General features: G+C 38.6%; 1 protein-coding gene across 2 annotated transcripts in view; it reads right to left on the reverse strand.

The window, feature by feature from the left end:
* PRKCB (protein kinase C beta) overlaps positions 1 to 24,690 on the reverse strand; it is a 707,688-nt gene that overhangs the window by 456,588 nt on the left and 226,410 nt on the right. For both annotated transcript variants that reach the window (XM_044658176.1, XM_044658168.1), the window contains exon 3: positions 24,451 to 24,533. In XM_044658176.1, coding sequence (XP_044514111.1) covers positions 24,451 to 24,533 — 83 coding nt within the window. The remainder of the gene's footprint in view (positions 1 to 24,450; positions 24,534 to 24,690) is intronic.

A 24,690-nucleotide genomic window follows, 5' to 3' on the forward strand; every position in this document is an offset into this window, starting at 1 on the left:
CATTTTTGGATTCTATTTGTATAATGATATTCCCTTTTCTCTTCTCCACAGAGAGGCAGGAGACCACAGGTTCCATATCTTTTATTGATCTCTGTGAGTTTCAGATCCATGTGGGTTTCCATTTGATTTCCATATGACTATGGAAATCAACATCCCAGGTGGATGATGGGAATCAAAGGCAGGAAAGGTGGTGTGGGAAGGATCTTAATCACATCTTTAAGAACCCTGGGAGAGTGGAGATCTCCGGGAAGATTTTTACTTGTTTGAGTGAAAAGATGGACTGGTGCTATGGTGAGAGAAAGAGGTAAAACCAGTTAACCAATGGAGAACCTCATGATGTCAAGAGTAATTGAAAGGAATCATCAGTATGTTGGATAGGACCCTGTAGTTTCATATATGTGTGTGCAGACATTCAAACACACACTCAAAGAGGAAGACAATGGCAAGGATATGACTTACAATGTGAGTGGTTTGAGGGAATATGTACATTGAGAAGGTCAAAGATGTGATTGGAATATTGTCCATTTGTGGGCCATGACAATGAAATAGGAGCTTGCCTACAGTTAGGATAAATCACTACATATATATATATATATATATATATATATATATATATGGTTTTCCAGATATATCTGTATTATATATATGTATATATGTGATTAATGAGATTATTAGTACTAATTAAAATTCAATTACAACCTGGCAAAAATCCCAGTGAAGGTGGTTCATCTGTAGATATTATTCTAGCTGGCTAGACTGACTAATATACACAATCTTATTGATTAGAAAATGTTTCCTTTCTCTAATAGGGAAAAGGAATACCTCGAAAAGTGTTCTGTATTATATCTGTATCATATATGTGTATTATATATATATGTATATACACACACAGATGTGGGAAGCCATTAAGAGAAATTAGAATCTCAAACAGATATTTTTATCTGGACCCTATCAAAAGATCAACACAGACCGGCAGAGCCATGTGTTGACCTTTCTCCCTATAAAATAGGTCTGAGACTGGAATGGGTTATCTGAGATAAAGATCTGAGATTCCTCTTTTTACTCCTTTTCATAATTCACACCTTTCTTTAAAAAGCAATATAGTGTTATTGAAAAAAATTTGGGCTCTCAGTAATCCAGCAGGAGGAGGGTTAACACTGTTCCCCTTTGGTCAGGAATGCAGCTGCCTGGTACAGCCAAGGCCAAACCCTTAGCAGGGGCATTTTGCTCAGAATTAAAATAAACTAATGGGTCTCAAAAATATTGTTTAATACCATCAAGGCTGAGAAATTCAGGGGCTTCCTGTCCTAACAAAATGTCCCAGACTTCACTTAATGATAACACATATAGTTGATAGTTTAGCATAGGTTTTATCTACACCTTGAAGCTTCTAAGGCTTTTGTTTTGACTATGGTAAAAATACTGCTCTGTGTAACTGCGGGAAACTTTCTTGGGCTTTTGGGGGAAGGAGATCTTTAACTTTCTATATAATAAATTGGTGACTCCATTGTACCTTTGAGCACTTTGAGCTAACTAGCCGTGCTTCCAATCTGTTTTTTTCTTTGTATCTGACAACCACCCTGGGCCACTCAGAAAAGTCTCTGGTTATAGAGCAGGATCTCTATACACAGATATATATATATGGAAAACTGACCCTAACTCCTGCTGGCTAGGAACCCTCCTAAGAGCATTTTTAAGGCATTTCTTTTCCCTATCAGAGAAAGGAAACATCTTCTAATCAATAAGATTGTGTATATTAGTCAGTCTAGCAAACTAGAATAATATCTACAGATGAACCAACTTCACTGGGATTTTTTCCAGGTAGTAATTGAATTTTAATTAGGACTAATAAATAATCATAAGTATTTCTTTCCATGGTAGTAACAAATAGTAGTTAATATACCATGCACTGATTCACTTTCCCCTGACTAAAATTTAAGCCTACAAACTATCAACTTTTAATTTAAAAAATTATATTTAAATGCCCATTTGACAACTTTCATTTATGATTTTCCTGGTAATAAGAAATTAATGAAATGGTCAACAAAGATAGCCTGTACTAATTGGCCACTGAGCCATAGAGAGGGCAGTGGGCAGAATTGCCTAGCAACGCTGATGTGCTAGGGGAGGTCAGAGAAAGAACAGAAAAATATATGAGAGGAGGGAGGATCAGCCAGAGGATGAATAAAGCATCCTTTTGGCAACCTTAGCCTGTGCTAGTTACTGACCATAATTCATCCAGTGCAAAGGTTGGGTTGCAGAATGTTAGAATTGGAAGAGCCCTTCAGGATGAAGAATATTAGAACAAAGAATGTTCAAGCTAGAGGGGATTTTAGAATATGAACAAGGAGCATTAAAGTCAAAAGGAATTTTAGAATAAAGATAGACACAGTTGGGCTGGAAGGGCCCTTAGAGGTCCTTTATTTTTTCAGACAAAGAAACTGTATTCTAGAGGTGAAGTGATTTTCCCAAAGTCACAAAGCTAATTAATGGCAGGGCCAGGACTGAACCCCAGGCTTCCTTAAGTCCAGTTGAGTTCTCTTATACTAGGTCATGCAGTCTCTCCCTTAGGTGTTCTAATCCAGTTGGAGAAAAGCATTATAGAAATCAAAATGAATTTCTTTCCTCCTCCAGAAGCTTTAAGGCTACTCTGTGTGTGCGTCATGACTGCTGATGGACACTCCATTCCATTTACGAGGTGACTAATACTTTGATTACTTCCTCCCATTCAGTGTGAAGGTTGGTTCTGTGGGTGGCTGTGTTAAGTGCCAGTTTAGGAGAGCCCATAAAAGTCTAAGCCTGGAAGAATCATTGAGTGGTCATCTAATCTAATACCCTGTCTCCAGAGAAGATTGTAACTAAATTATCTTAATCACACAATTCCTGTATTCTTGCAGGAAAAAGAGTTCGCATCCTTACTTAGTATTGTGCTATTTCACTTATCTGGAATGGCCAGAGAAGGGGGTCAGTTTGATGTAAAAAAAGGGGTAGCAAGAAAACGAGATTCTAGACCTGGAATCTGATCCCCAATTTTATCACTGAGCAAATCATTTCATTTCTGTTGAGCTCCCTGGAATTCATGGAAGCATCTAGTTGGTGCAGTGCAGTAGAGGGAACACTGGATCTATAGTGAGAAAGAGCTGAGTTTAAATCCTGCCTCACCCTTACTAGTAGTGTGACCTTGGACAAGTTATATAACTTCCATTTGCCTCAGTTTCTACAAGTACAAAATGGGGATAATAATATTCCCAAGTATAACATAGGGATAATAGGGATGTTGTGAAGATCAAATGTACCTGACAGATGAAAGGCAATATAAATGTTTCCTTCCTGCCTGCCTTCTTGTACTCAGTTATAAATGAGGAAGACAGACTAAATCATTTTTAAGGATCCTTCCAATTCTGACATCCTATTTTCCATGTTCCTTTCAAGTTCAACTGTGCTATGATCTGAGGTCACTGCCAATCTAACATTCTTTGTGATCCAAGGTCTCTTCCAACTTGAATGCTATTTGTCTTTTGTTGTGATGTTTGTTGAGCCCTAACCTTCCATGTACCTATGAGACTTTAGAAATAATGCAAGTTAAAAGTCAGTGTTCAAGAGGCAGCTGGGTAGCTCAGTGGATTGAGAGCCAGGCCTAGAGAAAGGAGGTCCTAGATTAAAATCTGGCTTCAGACACTTCCCAGCTGTGTGACCCTGGGCAAGTCACTTGACCCCCATTGCCTACCCTTACCACTCTTCTGCCTTGGAGCCAATACATGTTATTGACTTCAAGAGGAAAGGTAAGGGATTTAAAAAACAAACAAACAAATAAATAAAAGAATTAGTGTTCACCAAAAGATGCACTAAGCAATCTGCCATTCAGAGTCAAGTTTCTGGAAGAAGGAGCAATAATTAATTCAATTTCTATCATATTTCTTTCTTTCTAGAATAGAATGGCTAAAGGAGAAGTGGCATGGATAGGGTCAAAGATTTATGTCAATAATAGATTTAAAGCTAGAAGGTACCTTTGAGGGCACTGAGTCTAATTCTCTCATCTTACAGAGAGTGAGACTAAGGCACTGAAGGGTTAAGTGATTTGCCCAAATAAGTATAACATATATATGTCTGAGACAGGATTTGAACTCCAGCCTTCCTCACTCCAAGACCAGTTTCCTGTCCTCTACACTAATCTGCTTCTATAGCCTAGAAGTCTGGATACCTGGGTTCAAGTTTTGAGTCTGCCATTGATTTATTAGACTTCAATAAAATATTCAGATTAGCTATAGGATTAGAAGATGCCTGGCTTAGAAAAGTATCATTAAAATTAGAGTTAATCAGTCAAGAAGCATTTACTAAGCACTTTACTATGTAGCAAGCAATATGTTAACACCAGGGATACCAAGAAAAGCCAAGAGTTGTCCCTGCCCTCAAGGAGTTTACAGTCTAAAAGGGAAAGACAAAATGTACATCAATTCACATATACAACATTTATTTAGAAAAGATCAAAGAGAACCATAGAGGGGAAAGTGGGAAGTCATCTAAGCTCAAGGGCAATACGCAAAATGCCATGGTCAAGTCAGGAAACTATGGAAGATTCCAAGAAGATTGTTCTTATTGTGAGTTATTTCAATTGTGTCCAACTCTTCCTGAACACATTTGGGGTTTTCTTGTCCAAAACACTAAGGTGGTTTGCCATTTCCTTTTCCATTTCATTTTACAGATGAGGAAATCAAGGGAAATGAAATTAAATGATTTAGCCAGGGTCACAGTATCCGAGACTGAATTTGAATTCAGGAAGATGATTCTTCCTGATTCTAGACGCAGATATTCTATCTACTGCATCACTTGTCTGCCCCCTAGAAAGATCCTGGGGAAGAATAAAATAGGTAAGATAGGTTAGGAAAGTCTAGCAATACAGTGGTTAGAATGTGGCTCCTGGATCAAAAAAAAAAGGTGGGGAAAGAACCTACTTGTACAAAAGTATTTATAGCAGCTGTTCTGATTAAAATTCTCTGGAGACTGTATATTAATTTATAATTATTTATTAGTAAAGGTTAAGAGAAAGATTACATGATCGCCTGACTGCATCTAATTACTAGCCATTTTTCACACACTACATCAGCCCATCTGTAAGTGACTGCACAAGCTAGTATGCTCCAAGAGTTAAATGCCCCAGAAAAGGGAGAGAGAGCAGCAAGTGTCCAGGAAGAAAGAGCATATGTCCTGTGTCCCCTTTCTTATAAATCCAGTTTTCGCCACTCCTCCTCGGACTCTGTTTGAACAAGATTACCTTCAGTCCAAGTCCAAGTTCTGACTTTTTGACATGCTACCTGTCATTCAAGGACATCAGTTATCCCTTTCCAAATGCCAGCACAACAGGCAGTCAAAGATGGGGTTGATACCGAACAAAAAGGGATTTTCCAACAGAGTAAGGGAGTAAAACTTATATTAAATTCATGGATAGTCCTATTTGTGGTGGCAAAAAATGGAAATCAAGGAGATGTCCATCAGTTGGGGAATGGACGAACAAATTGTGGTATATGATGGTGATGGAATACTACTGTGCTGTAAGGAATGATGAACAGGATGATTTCAGAAAGAGCTGGAAAAACCTACATGACCTGATGCAGAGTGAAATAAGCAGAACCAGGAGGACATTGTACACAGTGACAGTAATATTGTATGATGATCAACTATGAAAGACTTAACTACTCTCAGCAATAAAATGATCCAGGACAATTATGAAGGATTAATGATAAAGAATGCCACCTGCCTCCAGAGTTTGAAGTTGAAATGCAGATCAAAGCATACGATTTTTAGTTTTAGTTTATTTGGGTTTTTTCATTTTGAGATTTTGGTTTTATATGATTGTTCTCTTATAAAAATGAATATTATGGAAACATGTTTTGCCTGATAATACATGTATAACCCAGATCAAATTGCTTACCATCTGCAGGAAGGAGGAGGGAAGAGATAGAGGGGAGACAGTTTGGATCTTATAACTTCAGAAAATTTATGTGGAACATTATTACATGTAATTGGTAAAATATCTTCACCAAAAATCAAAAGAAGAAGAAGAATGTGACTCCTAGAATCAAGAAGAATCTTGAAACCTTACTCAGACAACCAGTAATTGTGTAACCCTAGGCAAGTCACTTCACTTTTATTTGCTTCATCTCAATGTGAAAAACAGAGATAACAAAATCTACATTATAGGGTTGTTGTGAGGATAAAATGAGACACCGTATGTATTATAAATGTCAGTTATTATTATTAATAGTCACATATCAGCCAGAAAATCTTAAGTCAAGCCAAGAATCAAGACATTATTACAAGAAGTAAAGAAAATCATGAAGAACAAAAACTGATTTACAAGTCCAGAGTTCCTTGTATGTCATCACATTCCCGGGACAAAGTAGGAAGGTTGGCAAATGGCTTCAGCAAGCATCAGCCTGATCTCCACCCCCAACTTGATGTGACAGTAGCAAGTGGGCTGTGTAACAACTAGCTTTAAATGGCCCTTAAATTGAAGAACTCTACATTTAGGCAAAGACATTTTGTTCCAGTTCTATTGGATGGAAATCTTTCTATGATAAGTTCCTGCCTCCTCCTTAAATAGAGAATAATTGTAAAACTTTGGGGGGCAGCTAAGTGGTGCAGGAAAATTTATCTTCCTAAGTTCAAACGTGGACTCAGACATTTGCTAGATATGTAACCCTGGAAAAGTCACTTCCCATTTCCCTCAGTTTCCTCATCTGTCAAATGAGTTGCAGAAGGAAATGGCAAACCACTCCAGTATCTCTGCCAAGAAAACTCCAGATGTGGCCACAAAGAACTGAACACAAATAATCAACAAAACAATTGCAAATTTTAATCCTTACTTGATGATGCAGGTCTATCATTATGATCCATTATTATAGGGAACCATAAGTATGGATAGATTTGGATCCCTGGGCTGAATCTGGACCTAGAACTTCTTTGAATAAATTCCTATCTTCTTCCTTTTTGATCTTTTGTTTTTGTTCACGAAAACTTTTTACCTCTTTTCTGACCCAGTTTCAAGGTTCCTTGTGCTACCTTCAGTCTTCTCTATCCCAAATCACATCATCCAGAGAAAGGGATATCAAAGGGACTAGAAACCAAGCCAAAGGATAAACAAAAGGATGTAAGAGTTATTTAGCTTGGAAAATACAAGCTATTGTTTTTCTGGGCAGAAGCAAAAGGCATTATCACTACTCTGGAAGTATTTGAAAGGCTTGACCACAAAAGGAAGAACTAAAATTAGTAAATGAAAATTACAAGGAAATAGATTTCTATTTCATATAAGGGGAAATTTCCTACCTATTGAAACTATCTCAAAATGTAATGAGCTATCATGGAAGGGGTAGTCTCCATTATTAGAGGGGTGTAGTGACCATTTTTAAATTACAAATCTAGCAATCAAACATAAACATGAACATTTTATATATATTAAGAATTTTAAAAAAGATATAGGAAACCTTGAATTGATTGATCATTTTTATTTTTTAATTGAAATTTTTTATTTAATTAATTAATGTAGAATATTTTTCCATGGTTACGTGATTCATGGTCTTTCTCTCCCCTCCTCACCCTCCCCACCCACCATAGCTAACAAGTAATTCCAATGAGTTTTACATATGTCATTGATCAAGACCTATTTCCATATTATTAATATTTGCATTAAGGTGATTGCTTAGAGTCTACATCCCCAATCATGTCCCCATCGACCCATGTGATCAAGCAGTTATTTTTATCCTGTGTTTCTACTTCCACAGTTCTTTCTCTGGATGTGAATAGTGTTCATTCTCATAAGTACCTCAGAATTGGATTGACCATTTTTAAAAGGATTCTTTAGAGAAAATTCATGCTTTGGGTAGAGAGTATGCTAGAGAACCTCTCAAAGCTCTTTCAACTATAAGAGTCTACTCTAGATTCTAAATTGTTGACTCTGTTCTGATATGCCAGGAGTAAGACAGTATTTGTCACTATGTGAACAGGATACATTTATCACTACCCCATTTCTGATGGGATAGAAGAGAGAAGAAGAAGGCAACAACTTCCACAAGTAACCTCAAGCATCTTACACATGCCACTGAAAACTGGTCGGACTTACCTTCTTTGCTGTCAACCTCTGGGCTAAGGATTTCTACCTATTGGCCAACTCTAACCTGGGTCATGTGCACAAGACATGCTGCTAAGTGTCAGGGGATACAGATCTGAGCAATGCTCTAACACAAATCCTATTCCTCAAAGAATGGATAGTCTAATAGTAGATCTTGCTATCTAGGTGTCTATGAAGATTCTACCAATTCTAAAATTCTATGACTAATTTAAACCAGAAGAATTTAGGAATAGTGATCCTTTCTTCCTTTACTCCATTATAAGGTTAGCATTTCTTCTCTTCTCAACTCTCTGTTTCCCACTATTAATTGCCTAACTGACGTTGACATGATTGAGGATGGGGAAGATGTTGCACAATCCTCCTTTCTTTTACCAGAAAACATTTCATTGGAAGAACAACAGAGGCCTCATACTGGATGGATCTAGATTACTTTCTACCCGGATCCTCCTTGGGGAAGAATCAAGAGGATGACCTAATTCTAAGACTGCATGCTCAAAGTGAAAGGGATACTTAATACCAATGGAGTAACTGAAATTATTCATCTTCATTTTAGTGGATAGAGTGTTGGACTTGAAATCAGAACTAAATGAGTTCAAATCTGGTCTTACTTACTAACTTACACTTACTAACTGTGTGTCCCTGGGCAAATCATCTAACCTCTCTCTGTCTTGGTTTTCTTATTTATAAAATCAGAATAATGATAGCCTCTATCTCCCAAGATTGTGATAGAGGTTTTTATAAAGCACTTTGGAAACCTTAAAACTCTATAAATTCTAGTTATGATAACTGATGTTGACATAAATGATGATGGTGAAAGGCAAAAAGGTGGAATATAAAGGGCAAGTTCTGGTCTTGAAATCTGGAATTACTTGGGTTCCAATTCCACCTCTGACTCTTACTATCTGTTTAGTCATAAACAAGTCTCTAGACTTCTATGAGTCTTTCCCTCTTCTGTAAAACAGAGATTCTAAGAACCAGTAAAATCTATCTCAAAGAGTTCTCTTGAGGCTAAAATGAGATCATTTTAGCAGTGGTCTCCAAATGGTTTTTTTTTATTTTTAAATCATGCACTCTTATCAACTAAAGAAGATGTAATCATGGACCCACATTTATGTATTTATAAATTATATTAATGTGCTACTTCATTAATAATTACTACATATATCAAAAATTGACAATTAAAATGCATGAACTAAAAATGAGATATTTTTTTTTATTCTTGAGTCAATAGGAAGTCAGTGGGAGAGTAACATGATCAGATGTATGACTCAGGAAAAAAACACTATAATAGTTACATGGAGATTATATTGGAGAAGGAAAAGAGACTTGAGGTAGAGAGACCAATTAGGATGCCATTATATTTTAGTCCAAGCAAAAAGTCATGAGATCTTGAACTAGACCGATGGCTATGGTTAGTAGAAAGAAGGGGATAGAGATGAGAGATATGGTGATAACAGCAAGAAGATTTGGTAACTTAACGGATATGTGGGTTGAGGGAGAGTGCATGGTGCCAAGGCTATGTACCTGAGTACCTGAAAAGATGGTGGAACACTTTGCAGTAATTAAAGGGGCTTGGAAAAAAGGATATATTCAAGTGAAATATAATGTTATAAAATCTGTGACCTATCAAAACTTATGTATGACAACATTTTGTTGGGACTCATTCTCCCAACCAACATGGAAATAGGGGAGCCAGGGCTCTTACTCATCAGACTTTTCTTAGAAGCAGGCAACATGCCCTATAAGGGGCACCTGCTGCTATCACTAGATGACTCCAGAGAAAAGGGTTGAAAATGCTCTAGAATAGCCCAAATTATCCAAACTTTGTGAAGCTGTGTGACTGCTGTCATGGGCATCCTGAAAGCAATTCTTTTAGAGAGTCAACATCTGGCTTCAGCATCATAAAGGGAGAAGTTGGGAGCTTATACAGCAAAGAAGTGGGGTAAAGTGGAATGGAATTGAAGGACTGAAGGTATAGGTGGTTGTGTTGAATACAAGCTTCACTACTGGGTATTGCAAAGAGAATAGGATGGGACCGAATTTCTCAACTGTCATTTGGTTGATCATATACTGTTTGGGATAGCTCATGGCTCCTCAAAAGACCCAACCTTACTGCACATTTTAGGGGCTACTGCAGGATACGAGGTGCTTTGCAAATCTAGATAAATGCCAGCTTTTATTCATGAAGCTCAGTAATAGCTGAAGAATATATGAATTTACAGAGACCTCGAATTTGGAAATTCCCAAGTGAAACAAGTCAATCACTGAGTTGTGAAGACCAGAGCCAGTCCAGCCTAATGAAGTGTTAATAAATATCTCTAGGGTATTGGAGCACAAAGTACTGTCCTTAAAAAGTAGGGTTTCCTAAGGAGAAATCTCTTCTTCCATCATAACTCAATTTCTTTAAATAGGAGTTCTTAATTTTTTTTTATATCATGGACCCCATTGGCAATTTGGTGAAACCTGTAGACTCATTCTCAGATTTATGTTTTTTAATTATAAAATAAAATACCTAGGATTATGAGGAAATCCATTTATACTAAAATACAGTCATCAAAACATTATTTAAAGTTCAGGGACCCTGAGTTAGCATCTGAATTCCAGATCCCATCTGAGCTTCTTTTCTTCCTCTCATTACCTTCCATATATCCTGTTCTTCCTTTTGCCCAAGATATTATGTATAAGCCAGGATGAGGAGCCATGTGGTAATATTGGTTAATTCCATATATTGTTCTTAAATCATTGAAATTATGTTTCAATTGATTTTCTAATCATGGAATATAATTTATTTGCCTTTGCCTGTACAGTCCCCTTTACTTAAAATACCTTCTTTCTCATGTCACCTGTTAATATCCTACCTGCATTTTAAGGCTCAAATGCTACCTCCTCACCATGAAGCCTTCCTAGATTTTTTGGATTAAACCAACTTTAATGTAACTATACATATTCATATACTTACATGCATGTATATCTTTGCCCACACAGGTATGTATATATCTGAACACCTGAATGAAAATGTGTACATGATTTATCTCCCCAGTTTGCTAAGGGCAGGTACCATATATTATTCATACTTAAATCTCTCCCAATGCCTAAAATAGTGAATCGCATGTAAAAAGTACTTAATGTGTAGAAAGAATGAATGCCTACTTCTCTAAATTTATTTCCTTTTAATGTAGTCAAGGACTAGAAAGTAAGTGAGAGGGTAATTTTTCCTCCCTGAATATTCTTCCTGAATCTTAGAAATACGAGTGTTTCGGAGCGCACACTCCTTGAGAGACTCTTAGACTTGATGCTGGTTAGTTCTCAAAAGCAAATACCGCCATTGTCCCAGAATCTGATCAGCTTAGATAAATTCCCCCCAGATTCCCTCCCTCCTGTCTCCCAGACAGATGGGCATTAGTGAAGCTCCAGCAGAGTTTCCACTTTCCCAAGATTAAAAAGAACAGGACCTCTCTCCCTCGGGCCAATGTGTTCGTCACTGAACTAGAGGAAAACTCGCACAAAGGGGCTAGTTAAGTGGAGAAAACCAAGTTTCATACACAACACTTTCACTTAATAGGAACACAGAACCTTCATTCTTCAGTGACTTCCCAGCATCCTGGAAAAGGCAAGGAAGCAGAGACAGAAAGGTAGAGAACATGCATCAACTGCATCACACCCTTCCTTGACACTGCTTAATTCAAACTCATCCTAACTGAGGGCAGTGGCATCCACTGTGGGTAGACCTAAGGCAAGTAATTAGGTCTTTCTGGTTTAGATGCCTTAACTGTAAAGTATGAGAACTGGACTGAGATTATATATATATATATATATATATATATGTATATTTATATTATATTATAATATAAAAATAATATTTATGTTGTATGTATAAAACATATATATTTATATTATAATATAAATATATTTTTATATAAATAAATGTTAATGTTATTTATAAATATATTAAAAATATATATAGGGCACTAGGGAACTATAGAACTGTCATCCAAACTTTTTAACCCACATTTCTAACTATCACTTATATGGCATCTGTACTTTTAAATGACTGACATAGTCAAAAGGATACATACTGATAAGTATAATTTTTTAAATCTTAATTACAATTTTGCTCTTCTAGGGGACAGCTAGGTAACTCAGTGTATTGAGAATCAGGCCTAGAGACAAGAAGTCCTGGGTTCAAATGTGACCTCAGATCCTTCCCAGCTATGTGGCCCCCATTGCCTGGCCCTGACTGCTTTTGTCTTGGAACCAAAACACAGTATTGATTCTAAGATGGAAGGTAAGAGTTAAAAAAAATAAATTTTACCTTTCTTCCAAAATAGTAAACAGGCAGAAAAAAAACTTCCTTCCAGATTTATTAAATGTGTCATCTCTATTCCCATTTCTTATATTCTATACTCTAGACAAAGTGGACCGCTCCCCCTCCCGCATGCATCACCTAACCATCCCCATCTGGATGAATTTGTTTATGATGTTCCACATGCTTGGAGTGTCTTCCTCTTCTGGCCCATTTAACTCCTAGCCGTCTAATACTGCTCTGCCTTTTTGTCCTACTCAAAACAGAGCCTCACTGAATACTGTCCACCACTGTGACTCATTGGAAAGAAAAGAGATGAGAAGGAAGGGGTGAGATGAGCTCCCCATTTCCCAGTGTAAAACAATGCCACCATTTATTTATGTACTATTTAAACTTTTTTTTAAATTGCTCTCACATACATTATCTCATTTGATCTAGGTTTGGTATTATTACTGCCTGGTTCATTATTACTATGAGACCTTGAGTTGGTCCCAACATCCTTAAGCTTCAGATTCCTCATCTTTAAAATGAGGGTATTGGACTAAAGAATCTATAAGATCTCTTCTAACTCTAAATTCATTAACCTACAATCCCTATTTTACAGATGAGTAAAATGAGGTTATATGACTTGCAATAAGTGACATAGCCAGTAAAAGGTAGAGTATAGAAACAAAACCATGTCTTAATCATTATCCTTATTCAATCTCTTTAAATGTTTGAAGGCTTATCAAGCAAAAGAAGAATTATAATTATTCTGCTGGGCCCTAAGGGGTAAAAAACCAGGAGTGATTGGTCAATAAGCATTTTTAAGTGCCTACTATGTTCCAGTCATTCTGCTTAGCACTGGGGATGCAAAGAAATGCAAAAGACAGTCCTGGCCCTCAAGAACCAATGGGTTCATAATGCAAAAACTCAGATTTAGGCTTGATATAAAAGAAAACTGACATATTTAGAACTCTTGAAAAATGGCAACTATCATATGAGGTTTGACTATTGTCCAATAAGAAAACAGAAAATGAAGGCTACATAACCACTTGTTGGGCATGTTGCAGAGGTATTTTTTTAAATCAGATATGAATTTGACTGGGTGGCCTCTGAAATCCCTTCCTGATCTGAAATTCTGTGGTATTACGGGAATATCTCTGACCAGTGGTCACAAGTCTATTTGAGGTTAGCCCATTCTATGGTTGGGGAAGCTAGTTGGTACAGTGGATAGAGTGACTCCAGTTATGGAGTCAGGAAGATTCCTCTTACCAAATTCAAATCTGGCCTCAGATATTTGTTAGCTGTGTGACCCTGGGAAAATCATTTCATTTTGTTTGCCTCATTTTCCTCATCTATAAAAATGAGCTGGAGAAGAAAATGGCAAACCACTCCAATATCTTTGCCAAGAAAACTCCAAATCAGACACCACTGAAAAAGAATTGAACAACAAGAACAACATTCTATGGTTGGATGGTTCTGATTATTAAGTTCTTATTTTGGAACCAAAATCTGATTCTCTTGAGCTCCCACTTGTTGTGGAACAATTCAACACTCACAAGTTGAACTCTTCCTCATGATAACCCTTCATGTACTTAAAGACAGACATAATTCCTATTTTCTCCAAACCAAACATGTCCAGTTTAAACAACAACAATAATCCCAAATAACTAGAACTTGGAGTACTCAACCTCCTGGTTACCCTCCCCTTGGGTGCTCAGTATAGAGAAATATTGGAATTGGTATCTAAAGACCTTACTTGATTGTCCTATTTATTTCCTGCATGACTTTGGGTGATTTACTTAGCTATCCTGAGCTTTATTTCTTTTTTCTTTTTCTTTTGCAATAAAAAAACCTTACCTTCTATTTAGAATCATTACTGTATATTGGTTCCAAGTTAGAAGAACAATAAGGGAAAGGCAATGGGATTTAAGGACTTGCCCAGAGTCACATAGCTAGGAAATATCTGAGGCCAGATTTGAACCCAGGACCTACTGTCTCTAGGCTTGGTTCTCAATCTACTAAGTCACCTTGTTGGTCCCACTTTACTTCTTTATTTATCAAATCAAAAGATTAAGATGAAATGATCCCTAAGCTCTAATTTAGCTCCAAAGTACCCAGCTCCTTTTTAAAGTATGGTGCCATGAACTTGACACAATCCTACAGAAACAGCCTTCCAAGAATTGAGTACTTTGCAATAATCACTTCTATGGTTCTAGATTTTCTCTATTTAGGAAGAAGATTGATTTAGCCTTTTTGGCAGCCAAAGAAGGTGAAAGGCTACCCTTCCATGTTGACATTTTCCCCATCCTCTTAACCATCCTTTCACTCTACTGAAAAATTCAAAGCTTGAGCAGAATTTGTCAAAGGTGAACCTCAGCAGGCTGCTGTTGATAATTTTGCCTTTATTAATAAGTGTAGCTGACCAAGCTCATTGTACCCTCCTCACTCCAGCTTCACAATCATCTACCATTCCTCTTCCTCGCTGCTTACAGACTTACAGCCCTCCTGTTTCTTCCCTGCCCGAGAGAGTGAATAAATGAAGACAAGGCATGTCATTTCTCCAAGGAGGTTGACCCCTGATTGAGCTCCTTTCCTCCCTAAGAGCGGGGAAGATAATTAACTGTCTTAGATTAAAAGACCTTTCCTGATAGCTAAGTCTCAGTGCAAGACAGAACTCAGACTTGCTGTTCTAATTCTGGCCAGACTGCCCTTCTAGCCAGTAGAAATAGATATGATGACAACAGCAGTAAAAGAATCGCTTATGCTATATTATATTTCACAAAGATATTAGCTATTCCATACTGCTTTTGCAAGAATCAAGTGTGATCATGTTTATAAAGGCTTCAAAATCATAAATGCCATCTGTTATCATTATCCCTCTGCTAAAATCTTAATTGTGCTATATAAGGACTCTGGGTTCTGAATAGACCATCTTGGGTAGGGAAAGCCCAACTAAGAAAGGAAGATCATGAGACTGACCTTGTGGCTGTCATCAGAGATCTAGTCTGGCTTATTATAGAAAGGTTTATCCCCAGAATGATGGTAAGATAGGGGAGAAGACATTTTTTGAACCACAGCACAGAGAACTAACTGTCTGCTGAAGGTGTGGAGAGCTTGCGTTCTTCATTGACAGGAAGAGTAGCCATAATAATTTCCCAAAGTACTGAAGGAAAAAGGAAGAAGAAATGAAAGAGGAAAAGGATGAGAGTCAGAGGAAGTCAAGCATTAGAGATGGTGGAAGTAATGAATAAAACTTGATACGGTGAGAGGCAACCTAAGTTGGACATAATTAATGGATAGAAAGCTGGCCTTGTAGTCCAGAATGTCTTGGTTTAAGTCCTGCTTCTGGAACCTCAGAGAACCCTTCAAGATTCCATGTCTCAGCTGATAACTCAGGTAGAAGTTGAGCAAGAGTAGATTTCATTTCATTTATATATCTTGAGGGAAGAGTGAAGGCTCTTCTCCTATCTTCTCTCTGCTGTTGAGTAGGAATATTAATAGAATGATACTCAACTAGATGGCACAGTGGATAGAGTGTCTGGCTCATCTTCATGAATTCAAATCTGGCCTCAGACACTTAGCTGTGTGACCCTGAGCAAGTCACTTAACCCTGTTGCTTCAGTTTCCTCAATTGTAAAATGAACTAGAGAAGAATATGGCTAGGTTGTTAAGAATACCAACTGAGGCCAAAAAGGGGGGAGAGGAGGCAGAGTGGCTTAATGAATAAAGAGCTGGCCTCAGGGTTGGGAAAACTTGGCTACAAGTCCCACTCTCTGACCAAGTGAACCATTTGGTGTTCTTGTCTAAGATTACAAATTGCAAGGGTCTATATTAGTAAGGAAATTCCTCATGGGGACCCCCCATATAAATAAAATCAAAGATTTGGTAACAAAAACAAGCCAACAAGGAGTTTCCTCTCTCTATATTTATTCCTCCTGATTAATCTCACTGCCATACTTGCCCACCCAAAAATAAATAAATAAAGTCATTATCTCACTTTTGATTTTGTGACATTACAAAAACTCTAGCAGTAAAACCACTTTCCAGGGCTATCAGGTGGAAAAGATAAGCTGGGTAGAAGAGATGAGCAGGCTCTCAATATGCACACCTCTAAGGAGTCCTGAGGTATATATAATTCTGCTAATTATACTCACCCTCTCTTGCCAGCAGAGAAGACAAGAGAGCTTTCACCCTTCCCTCAGGATATTTAAAGGAAATGAAAACCACCCTGAGGAGTGCTTAATCTTACCAATGTTCACTAAATAGCTTGACAATAATTGGAAAACAGGGCAGGGTTCAATCTTCCTGTTGTGAACTATAAAAAAGCTGAATATCATACAATATTGGTAATAGGGTACAGTGGAGAGCAGCGTATTGAATTTGGAGTCAGAGATCTGGGTCTAAATCTGGTGTGCCTATCCCTGGGAAGGCCATCTATGTGACCTTAGGTAAGTCACTACCCCTTTGTAGGAATCATTTCTCTTAACTGTGAAGTCACGGTCTTAGGCTAGATCCTTTCCAAGGACTTTTCTGATTCTAAAATTCAGTGATTGCTTCTGGCATCATTGCACAAGAATAGCTTGTCATGTTCAAAGACCAAAGAATTGTGGAATCTTAGAGTTATAAGGGATGTTAAGAGGTCATCAAATCCAATTCCTTCTACAACTTCCCTGGTAAGTCTCTGATGGATCTATTCTTACTTCAAGGATCCATGATTTATTACAGGAGATATACAATCCACCAATATAGCTTGCCATCCCTCCCTGCACTAATTCATGGACCAGTTTATGAGTGTCCCTCACCATCCCCACAGACAACCTCAAAAAAGAAGACAATCCATCATTTGGTGGGCTGCCTTCTAGGGATGGGTCTTTCTAGATCCAGGTAGGCTAATCCCCAGGTGGCATACATCTGTTGCAAAGGCCATATTAGAAGTCTTTACCTGGCAGATTTGGACACAACTTGTCCCTTACTGGCTTACTTTCCATCCCCCATTCCATAATGAAACATCAAAAAATGACTTTCAGACAAGCTAAAGAAATTGGACTGGTGACAAGATTATTGTGCCTGAAAATTCTTTCATAATGCAGTCTATGAGAGTTACTTCCTTAGAGAGTTAAAGGAAGTTCTATTATCTAAGGAGAGAACACAACTAAAACCAGAGAGTAGGTGTAGGAAGGGGGCTGGAGGCGGGCTTCCCTGGAGCCAAGTTCACCACCTCACCAGGAATGGCTTAGAAAAAGCTTCCCCAGAAGCCAGCTCATGATGGTGTCCCCAGGAGACTCTCAACTGGAAGCCACCTGCCACTCAACTTCCCTTTTTACACTCTAGCTAATCACCAAATATATATTTAACAACATTTATCTCAACTTTAGCCTTTTGTCTACCCACCATATCTATTTTTACTGTTGTTTTGTGTCAACAGACAATTATTTCTGAAAATCCAAATTTTTTCTCCCTTTTCCTTTTTTGTTCTTTATGCTCCCCTACCTACACTTTTGATCAATTCCTGAAATTATCTGGTTTCCATGGTAAAAAAAACAACAACAAAAAACAGTGAGATGGGATGGACAGGATTGTGCAAGGAAACACATAGAATACTCCTGTACTACTGGACTAAGATGATCTCAGAGGCTCCTTCCAGCTTTAATCAGAGGGCATGCCATAATAAAAATATTAGATATTCAGAGACCAAATACAAGATTAAATCTTAGCTCTAATTGCATACTAGATATAACTTTGGTCAAGTCATTTTATTCTCTCTCAGCCTCAGTTTTCTTGGCTATAAAGTGGGAATAGGGATCCTTGTACTGTTTATAGCAAAAAGTTACTGGGAAGAACAAATGAGAATGTCAGTAAAAAACTATATAAAATCTTACAGTACTTTATAAATTTAACTAGTTATTAATATCAAGATCTCTTTCATCTCTAATGATCTGGGTTCTACTATCCCTTCCACATTGGAAATTCTATACTCTAAGACCCCTTGAAGCAGTGACATTCTTTAGCCAACATTCTTGACCCCTTCCTGCTACACCATTTTAATTTTAGGACCTGAACCAGCCAGCAATGCTTGCTTATCCCTAGGGCAGTGGCAAAGTCCTCTAAAATGGTTATTCCTTGATTCTTAAGATATTTCTACTCTCTTCTCCCTCCTTCTTCCCTACTCCTTGAGATATGGAATCAAGATGACTTACAAACTCAAGGTCATTCTTCACATCCATGGCATTTCTAGGAATGAAAATTTCCTAAGCCCTCAATCTTACTCCAACCTACTTATCTAGGTTTATCTCAGGTTTCTCCCCACCATATATTCAAGGCTATGGTCAGACCAGACTTCCTGTCATCCCTGGAATGTGTGGTCTTACCTCTGTTCACTCTCCTTCCCATGTCTGGAACTACCCACTTTTCATTTCTGCTAACATTCTTCTATTCTTCAAGACCCAGTTAAAATATTAACTTCTTCCTGAAGGCTTTGCCAATTTCCTCCCCAAGATGGAATTATTGTCTCCCCCATATGATCTTATTACATTTTGTATTCTTCTTTTGTACCTTATATTCTAATCTTATATTTATCTGGTCATTTCTGAAACATTTCCACAGAATGTCGCTGACACTGACTATTTTCCTGATACTACCCATTCTGTTTCAATGAGAACCTTGGACTCGGTCTCTCCCTGGGATGCTGGGCAATGATTATATGAATAACTGTCCTTTTTTCCCAGAACTAGGTCTCTACATCTCTCTTTAGCCATTTAGGATAATGATGATAGTAGTGACAGTAACTAGCAATTATAAAGAATTTTAAGGTTCACCAAGAGCCTTATGTTTGTTATTTTATTTGGATATTCCCAGCCGCCCTATAAGGTAAGGGCTATTATTATCTCCAATTTGCAGAGGAAGAAACCAAGGCTAAGAAAGTCTAAATGACTTGCAATGGGTCACAGAGCTAGTGTCTGAGGCAGGATTTGAAACTTAAATGTCTCTGACTCCAAATCCTCTGTCCACTATGCCAAACTAGCTGCCTCATTTGCACCACATGCCATAAGCTAGCATCCCTACTCCTAGTTTCTCTTTATATGTTGCCTGCCCCTTTAGAATGCAAGTTCTACAGAGGAATTCCATGTGAACTGGAATGACCTCCAGGAATTGATGCAGCGTGAAAGGAGCAGAACCAGGAGAACATTGTACACAGAGACGGACACACTGTGGCACAATCAAACGTAATGGACTTCTCTACCAGCAGCAGTGCAAGATCCAGGAAAATTCTGAGGGATTTATGAGGAGGAATGCTATCCACATCCAGAGAAAGAACTGTGGGAGCAGAAACACAGAAGAAAAACAACTGCTTGATCACATGGGTTGATGGAGATATGACTGGGGATACTGACTTTAAACGATCACCCCAGTACAAATATCAATAATATGGAAATAGGTCTTGATCATTGACACATATAAAACCCAGTGGAATTATGCATTGGCTATGGGAGGGGGTGGAAGGAGGAGAGGGAAAGAACATGAACATGGAACCATGGAAAAATTTTCTTCATTAATCAATAAAAATAAATTTAAAAAAGAATGTAAGTTCTATCAGGAATTATCTCCTTGCTTGTATCTGTATGTCAAAAGTTTATAGCACAGGGTATATTGTAAAAAGTGAATAAATGCCTTATTATGAATCCATTCATCTGCAAACTTTTCTTATCTTCTCAACCGTTCTTTAATTAATTAATTAATCAATGAGCATTTATTAAATGTCTTCTGTGTTCCAGGTACTCTTCTATACTGGCCTAAAACTAAGGACCACATCTCTTCATTATCTTTCTCTTTGTTTTTTTCCCCAAAAATTTTACCTTCTGATGGAGTATCAATTCTAAGACATAAGAGCGGCAAGGACAAAGCAATCGGGGTTAATTGATTTTCCCAGGGTCACACACCAGGGAAGTGTCTGAGGCCACAGATGAAACCAAGTCCCCCTACTCTGGGTCTGGCACTCTCCCTCGCTGCCTCCCTTAGTTATCTTTCTCCCGGTATCTATTGGGATGAATTACATCTATGCTTGGTAAAAAATGACTGATAAGTCAATCATCTGATTGGCATATGCCACCAGACTGAAATCAATCACTACGTGCCAGGCACCATACTACAAACTTGAGGGCCAGGATAACATTCTTATTTACTTTTTCATTTGTCCTTGCGCCTATTAAGGTGAATTATATGTAGGAGGTGCTTAATAAAATCATTGTTAAATGATGAAATAAAAGGAAGGAAATGGGCTTTCAAAATGACAGGGCCTGTAGGAAAGGGAAATAAATGTTTCTTGAGGGGAAAGAGAGAGTAGAGAGAGAAAGAAAAGGTCATTTCCACAGGAAGCCTTCATCAAAGCTTAATTTTCCAATTTGTAAAAGGCATTGGAAAAAAATATCTTCAGGTACTGGGGCATGAATAATAGGCCTGGGGCTACTGTTCCATAGAGAAAAAAGAAATATTTCGCCTTTGAAAAAAGAAATGAGGTCTTTCGGGGCAGTCATTTAGTGTGCTGAAATGTGGAAAGCATACAGGACTGAGCCAGCCTTCCTGGGCACCTGATACCTGTGTGTGCATTATTAGCTGTATCTATCTAAGATCAAGGACCTCTGCTCTCGAGGCTTTGCTCCTCTCATCTGTAAAATGGGGATCACTCCTTCCCCTCCTCTGACAGATGGGCTTGGCTCGGTGTACTTTTTGAATGGTGTTACATTCTATTTTGGAGGTGATGGGAACACTGCATCTGTTTGTATTCCCTTGTCGGGGGAAGAGAGGAAGTTAGAGAGCAAGTGACTTCACTGGAATGTGGGTGGAATACCCAAAATCTTGCCAGGCAATTAGAAGACTTCCTGATTGGCCAATGGAGAGCCAGGAATAGAGCCAGCCTATCTAGTGGGCACAAGTATGTAAAGCCCAGTAGGTGAAGGAAGGCTCTGGGGCAGCTTGTGCCTCATTCGCTTCTGTCATCCTGAAGGAAATATGTGCAGCTCCAGATGATCAACAAGTCAGTTGACAAGCATTTTTAAGCCTTTACCTTCTGTCTTAGAATGGATACTAAGCATAGGTTCCAAGACAGAAAAGCAGTCAGGGCTAGGCAATTGGGATTGAGTGGCTCACCCAAGGGTCACCCAGCTAGGAAGAATCTGAGGTGGGATTTGAACCTCCAGTCTCCAGACTTGGCTCCCTATCCCCTGAGCTATCTAGCTGGCTCATTAAGTACCTATTTTTGTGCTCAGCACTATGCTGAATCGTGGGAACACATAGAAAAGACTGAAAGAAAATCGAGTCCTGCTGACAGAGTTCACAGTCTACCACAGGGAGTCGGAGGACAAGTTAGCAGAATGATAGCATGGAGGGAGCACTGAATTTAATATTAAGATAAGAGGTTGTGGTTCAAACCCAGCCTCAGCCACTTCCCAGCTGTGTGACCCTGGGCAAGTCACTTGACCCCCATTGCCCACCCTTACCAATCTTCCACCTATAAGACAATACACCGAAGTACAAGGGTTTAAAAAAAAAGATAAGAGGTTGTCTCTCCTATTAGGCTATAAGTGCCTTGAAGCTAGGGACTGTCTTTTGCCTTCCATGTATCCCCGTTGCTTGGCACAGTGCCTGGCACATATTAAGTACTTAACAAAGGTTTACTGCTTGATCAATAATAATTATTAGCATTCACATCACATGTTAAGGTTTGTGAAGATCTTTACATACATTACCTCATTCATTCTTCAAAACAACTCTAAGAGGGAAGTGTTACGATCCCATTTCATAGATGAATAAACAGAAAGAAAGAAAAGTTAATTAATTTGCTACGGGTCACACAGCTGGTAGATAACTGATGTAGCATTTGAACTCTTGTCTTTCCTGACTCCAAGTTCTGTGTTCTATATACTATAGAGTCATTAAGGTCTAAAAGGACTGACAATTGCAAGGAAGTAAGATGTATATAAATGTGAGTTATTACAGAGCTGGACAGGATCACAGATATCAGAATTTAAGTCAGAAAGTAACATCCCAAGAGGCTGAGTGACTCAGAGGCTTGATGTATTGTTTTGTTGATTGTTTAGAAAGTGATAGAGAAAATGTCAATAATGCAGATTAAACTTTGAAATATGTCCTATAGATTTCCCTCCCCTCCCCAGAAAGTTGATGGTTAAACATTTGACAACATACAACTGGTTGGTCTTGGAGCTGAGATCAGAATTTGAATTCCAACTTTGCCATTAATTAGAGATGTGGTCACAAGTCATATCCCCATCTCTAAGGCCTCAGTTTCCTCATCTGTAAGATAGGGATAAAAATATAGCACTCCTTGACTCAAGGGACTATTAGGGAAAAAAAGAGTTTTAGACATTATAAACCTGGCACAGGACCCCCGCAAATGGAAGGTGTTTTGGATCAATGTTTATTGAATTAAACTGTGAACTACTGTCAAGAAAAAAAAATCTTTGTTCCCCTAGGTCCCTGAGCTATTCAGATGACTGCTGAGATGTGACAATAAAACACCATGTGCTCCCCAATAAAGAGCTACAGGAAAAGAATGCAAAGCACCATCACAGCTACTTCTGTTACAGGACAGTCAAATAAATACTCCAAACTGGTGGGATTCAGCAGGATTCAAACAGGTTAATTCATTTATTTTGACAACGCAAATCAGCTGCAGTAGCTACTTAGCTCAAAATACTTCCCTTTCAAATTGATACCATCTGTTCAAGCTCTCATCACCTCCCTCTTAGATTACTGAGACATCCTCCTAACTGGACCTCCTGCCTCCCTGTCCCCCCAGCCTCTGGCTGATCCATTTGGCGCATACTGTCAGAGTCATCTTTCTCTTCTACAACTCTCATCGAGTCATTTCTTTCCTCAAAAGTCTTCAGGTGGTGAACCTTCACTTCTCTGCTCAAAACCCAACTGCCTAAAGCAGAAGATACCAACTCCTTAGCCTGGTATTCAAAGCCCTCCCACAACCCAACTCAGCCCTTTCTTTTCAGCCTTTCTTTCTGCTGCTTCCTTTCCTCTACTCTGTGTTTTATCTGAACCCAGCTAATTGCTGATTCCAGATCTCATCTTTCTCTTCCTCCCTCTGCCCACTTGGGTATACTGTCCCCTGTGCCAAGAACATAAGTCCACAATTCCCAACTATCTCTTTTTAAGGACCTCCTGAGATGTCACTTCCTCCATGAAGCCTTCCCCAAGCCCCCTAGCTAAAAGTAATCCCTCCTTTCTGTTCTCCCATCCTTCTCTGATTTTTCCTGTTCACTTAACATTCTGCCCTATAGTTAATTATTTGTGCAAATATTTTACTCTCCAAGATCCTCAAAAGGCCATCATGCTTTTGCAACCACAATGCCTAGAGCCCCGAATCTTTTTTTGGAGATGCTGGGGTGTCCAGACTGGTATTTCATCAGTGTGAGGAAATTTCTTAGGACCAAATTCCACCTACTGATGCAGGTCAAAAACTGCCCTGAAACTTACAGCCTCAGTCAAGTTGCCTGAGGGCCTAAGAAGTCAGGTCATTTGGTCATTAAACATCCAGTATATGTCAGAGGTCCTGGCCTTCCTGACTCCAACGTCAACTTTCTCTCCACTGTCATGCTGCCTAATAAACCCCAAAGAAAACTGGAAAAAAAGTAGTTTGTTTTTTTTTTAAAACCCTTGCCTTCTGTCTTAGCAGCAATATTAAGAATTGGCCCCAAGGCAAAAGAGGAGTAAGGGCTAGGCAACCGGGGTTAAGCAATTTTGCCCAGGGTCACACAGCTAAGTGTGTCTGAGGCCACATCTGAACCCAGGACCTCCCAATCCCAGACTTGGAGCTCTATCACTGAGCCACCCAGCTGCCTCTAGAAGGCCTTTTCTTAATCTGACCAAATAAATCTTGGGAATCATGCATACCTGGCCCTCGTTATATAGAACAGAGAAACTCTCTTGATTAATTTTTCCCAAACTCCCTTTTTTCTCACTAATTCCCCCAACTGGGTATAATGAGAGGTTAGCAAGTCCAGTTACTTACATCAGAGGCTGGGCCCTTATCAGCACCCGGGCAGGAGAAGGTGACAAATTCATGGCATCTCTTATGGACTACGAAACAGCACACTGCAAGAGAGAGGACAGTGTACATACACACACACGTACACACACACATACACAGAAAGAGATCAATAAACCAAGAGGTCAGTTCAAGATTTTATACTAAATTCAACAAAGACCAAATGCAACCAACACATATTTTTTTTCCTGAGGTGTGCTCTCG

Source organism: Gracilinanus agilis, chromosome 1 (assembly GCF_016433145.1).
Source record: "Gracilinanus agilis isolate LMUSP501 chromosome 1, AgileGrace, whole genome shotgun sequence".
NCBI classification, from domain to species: Eukaryota; Metazoa; Chordata; class Mammalia; order Didelphimorphia; family Didelphidae; genus Gracilinanus; species Gracilinanus agilis.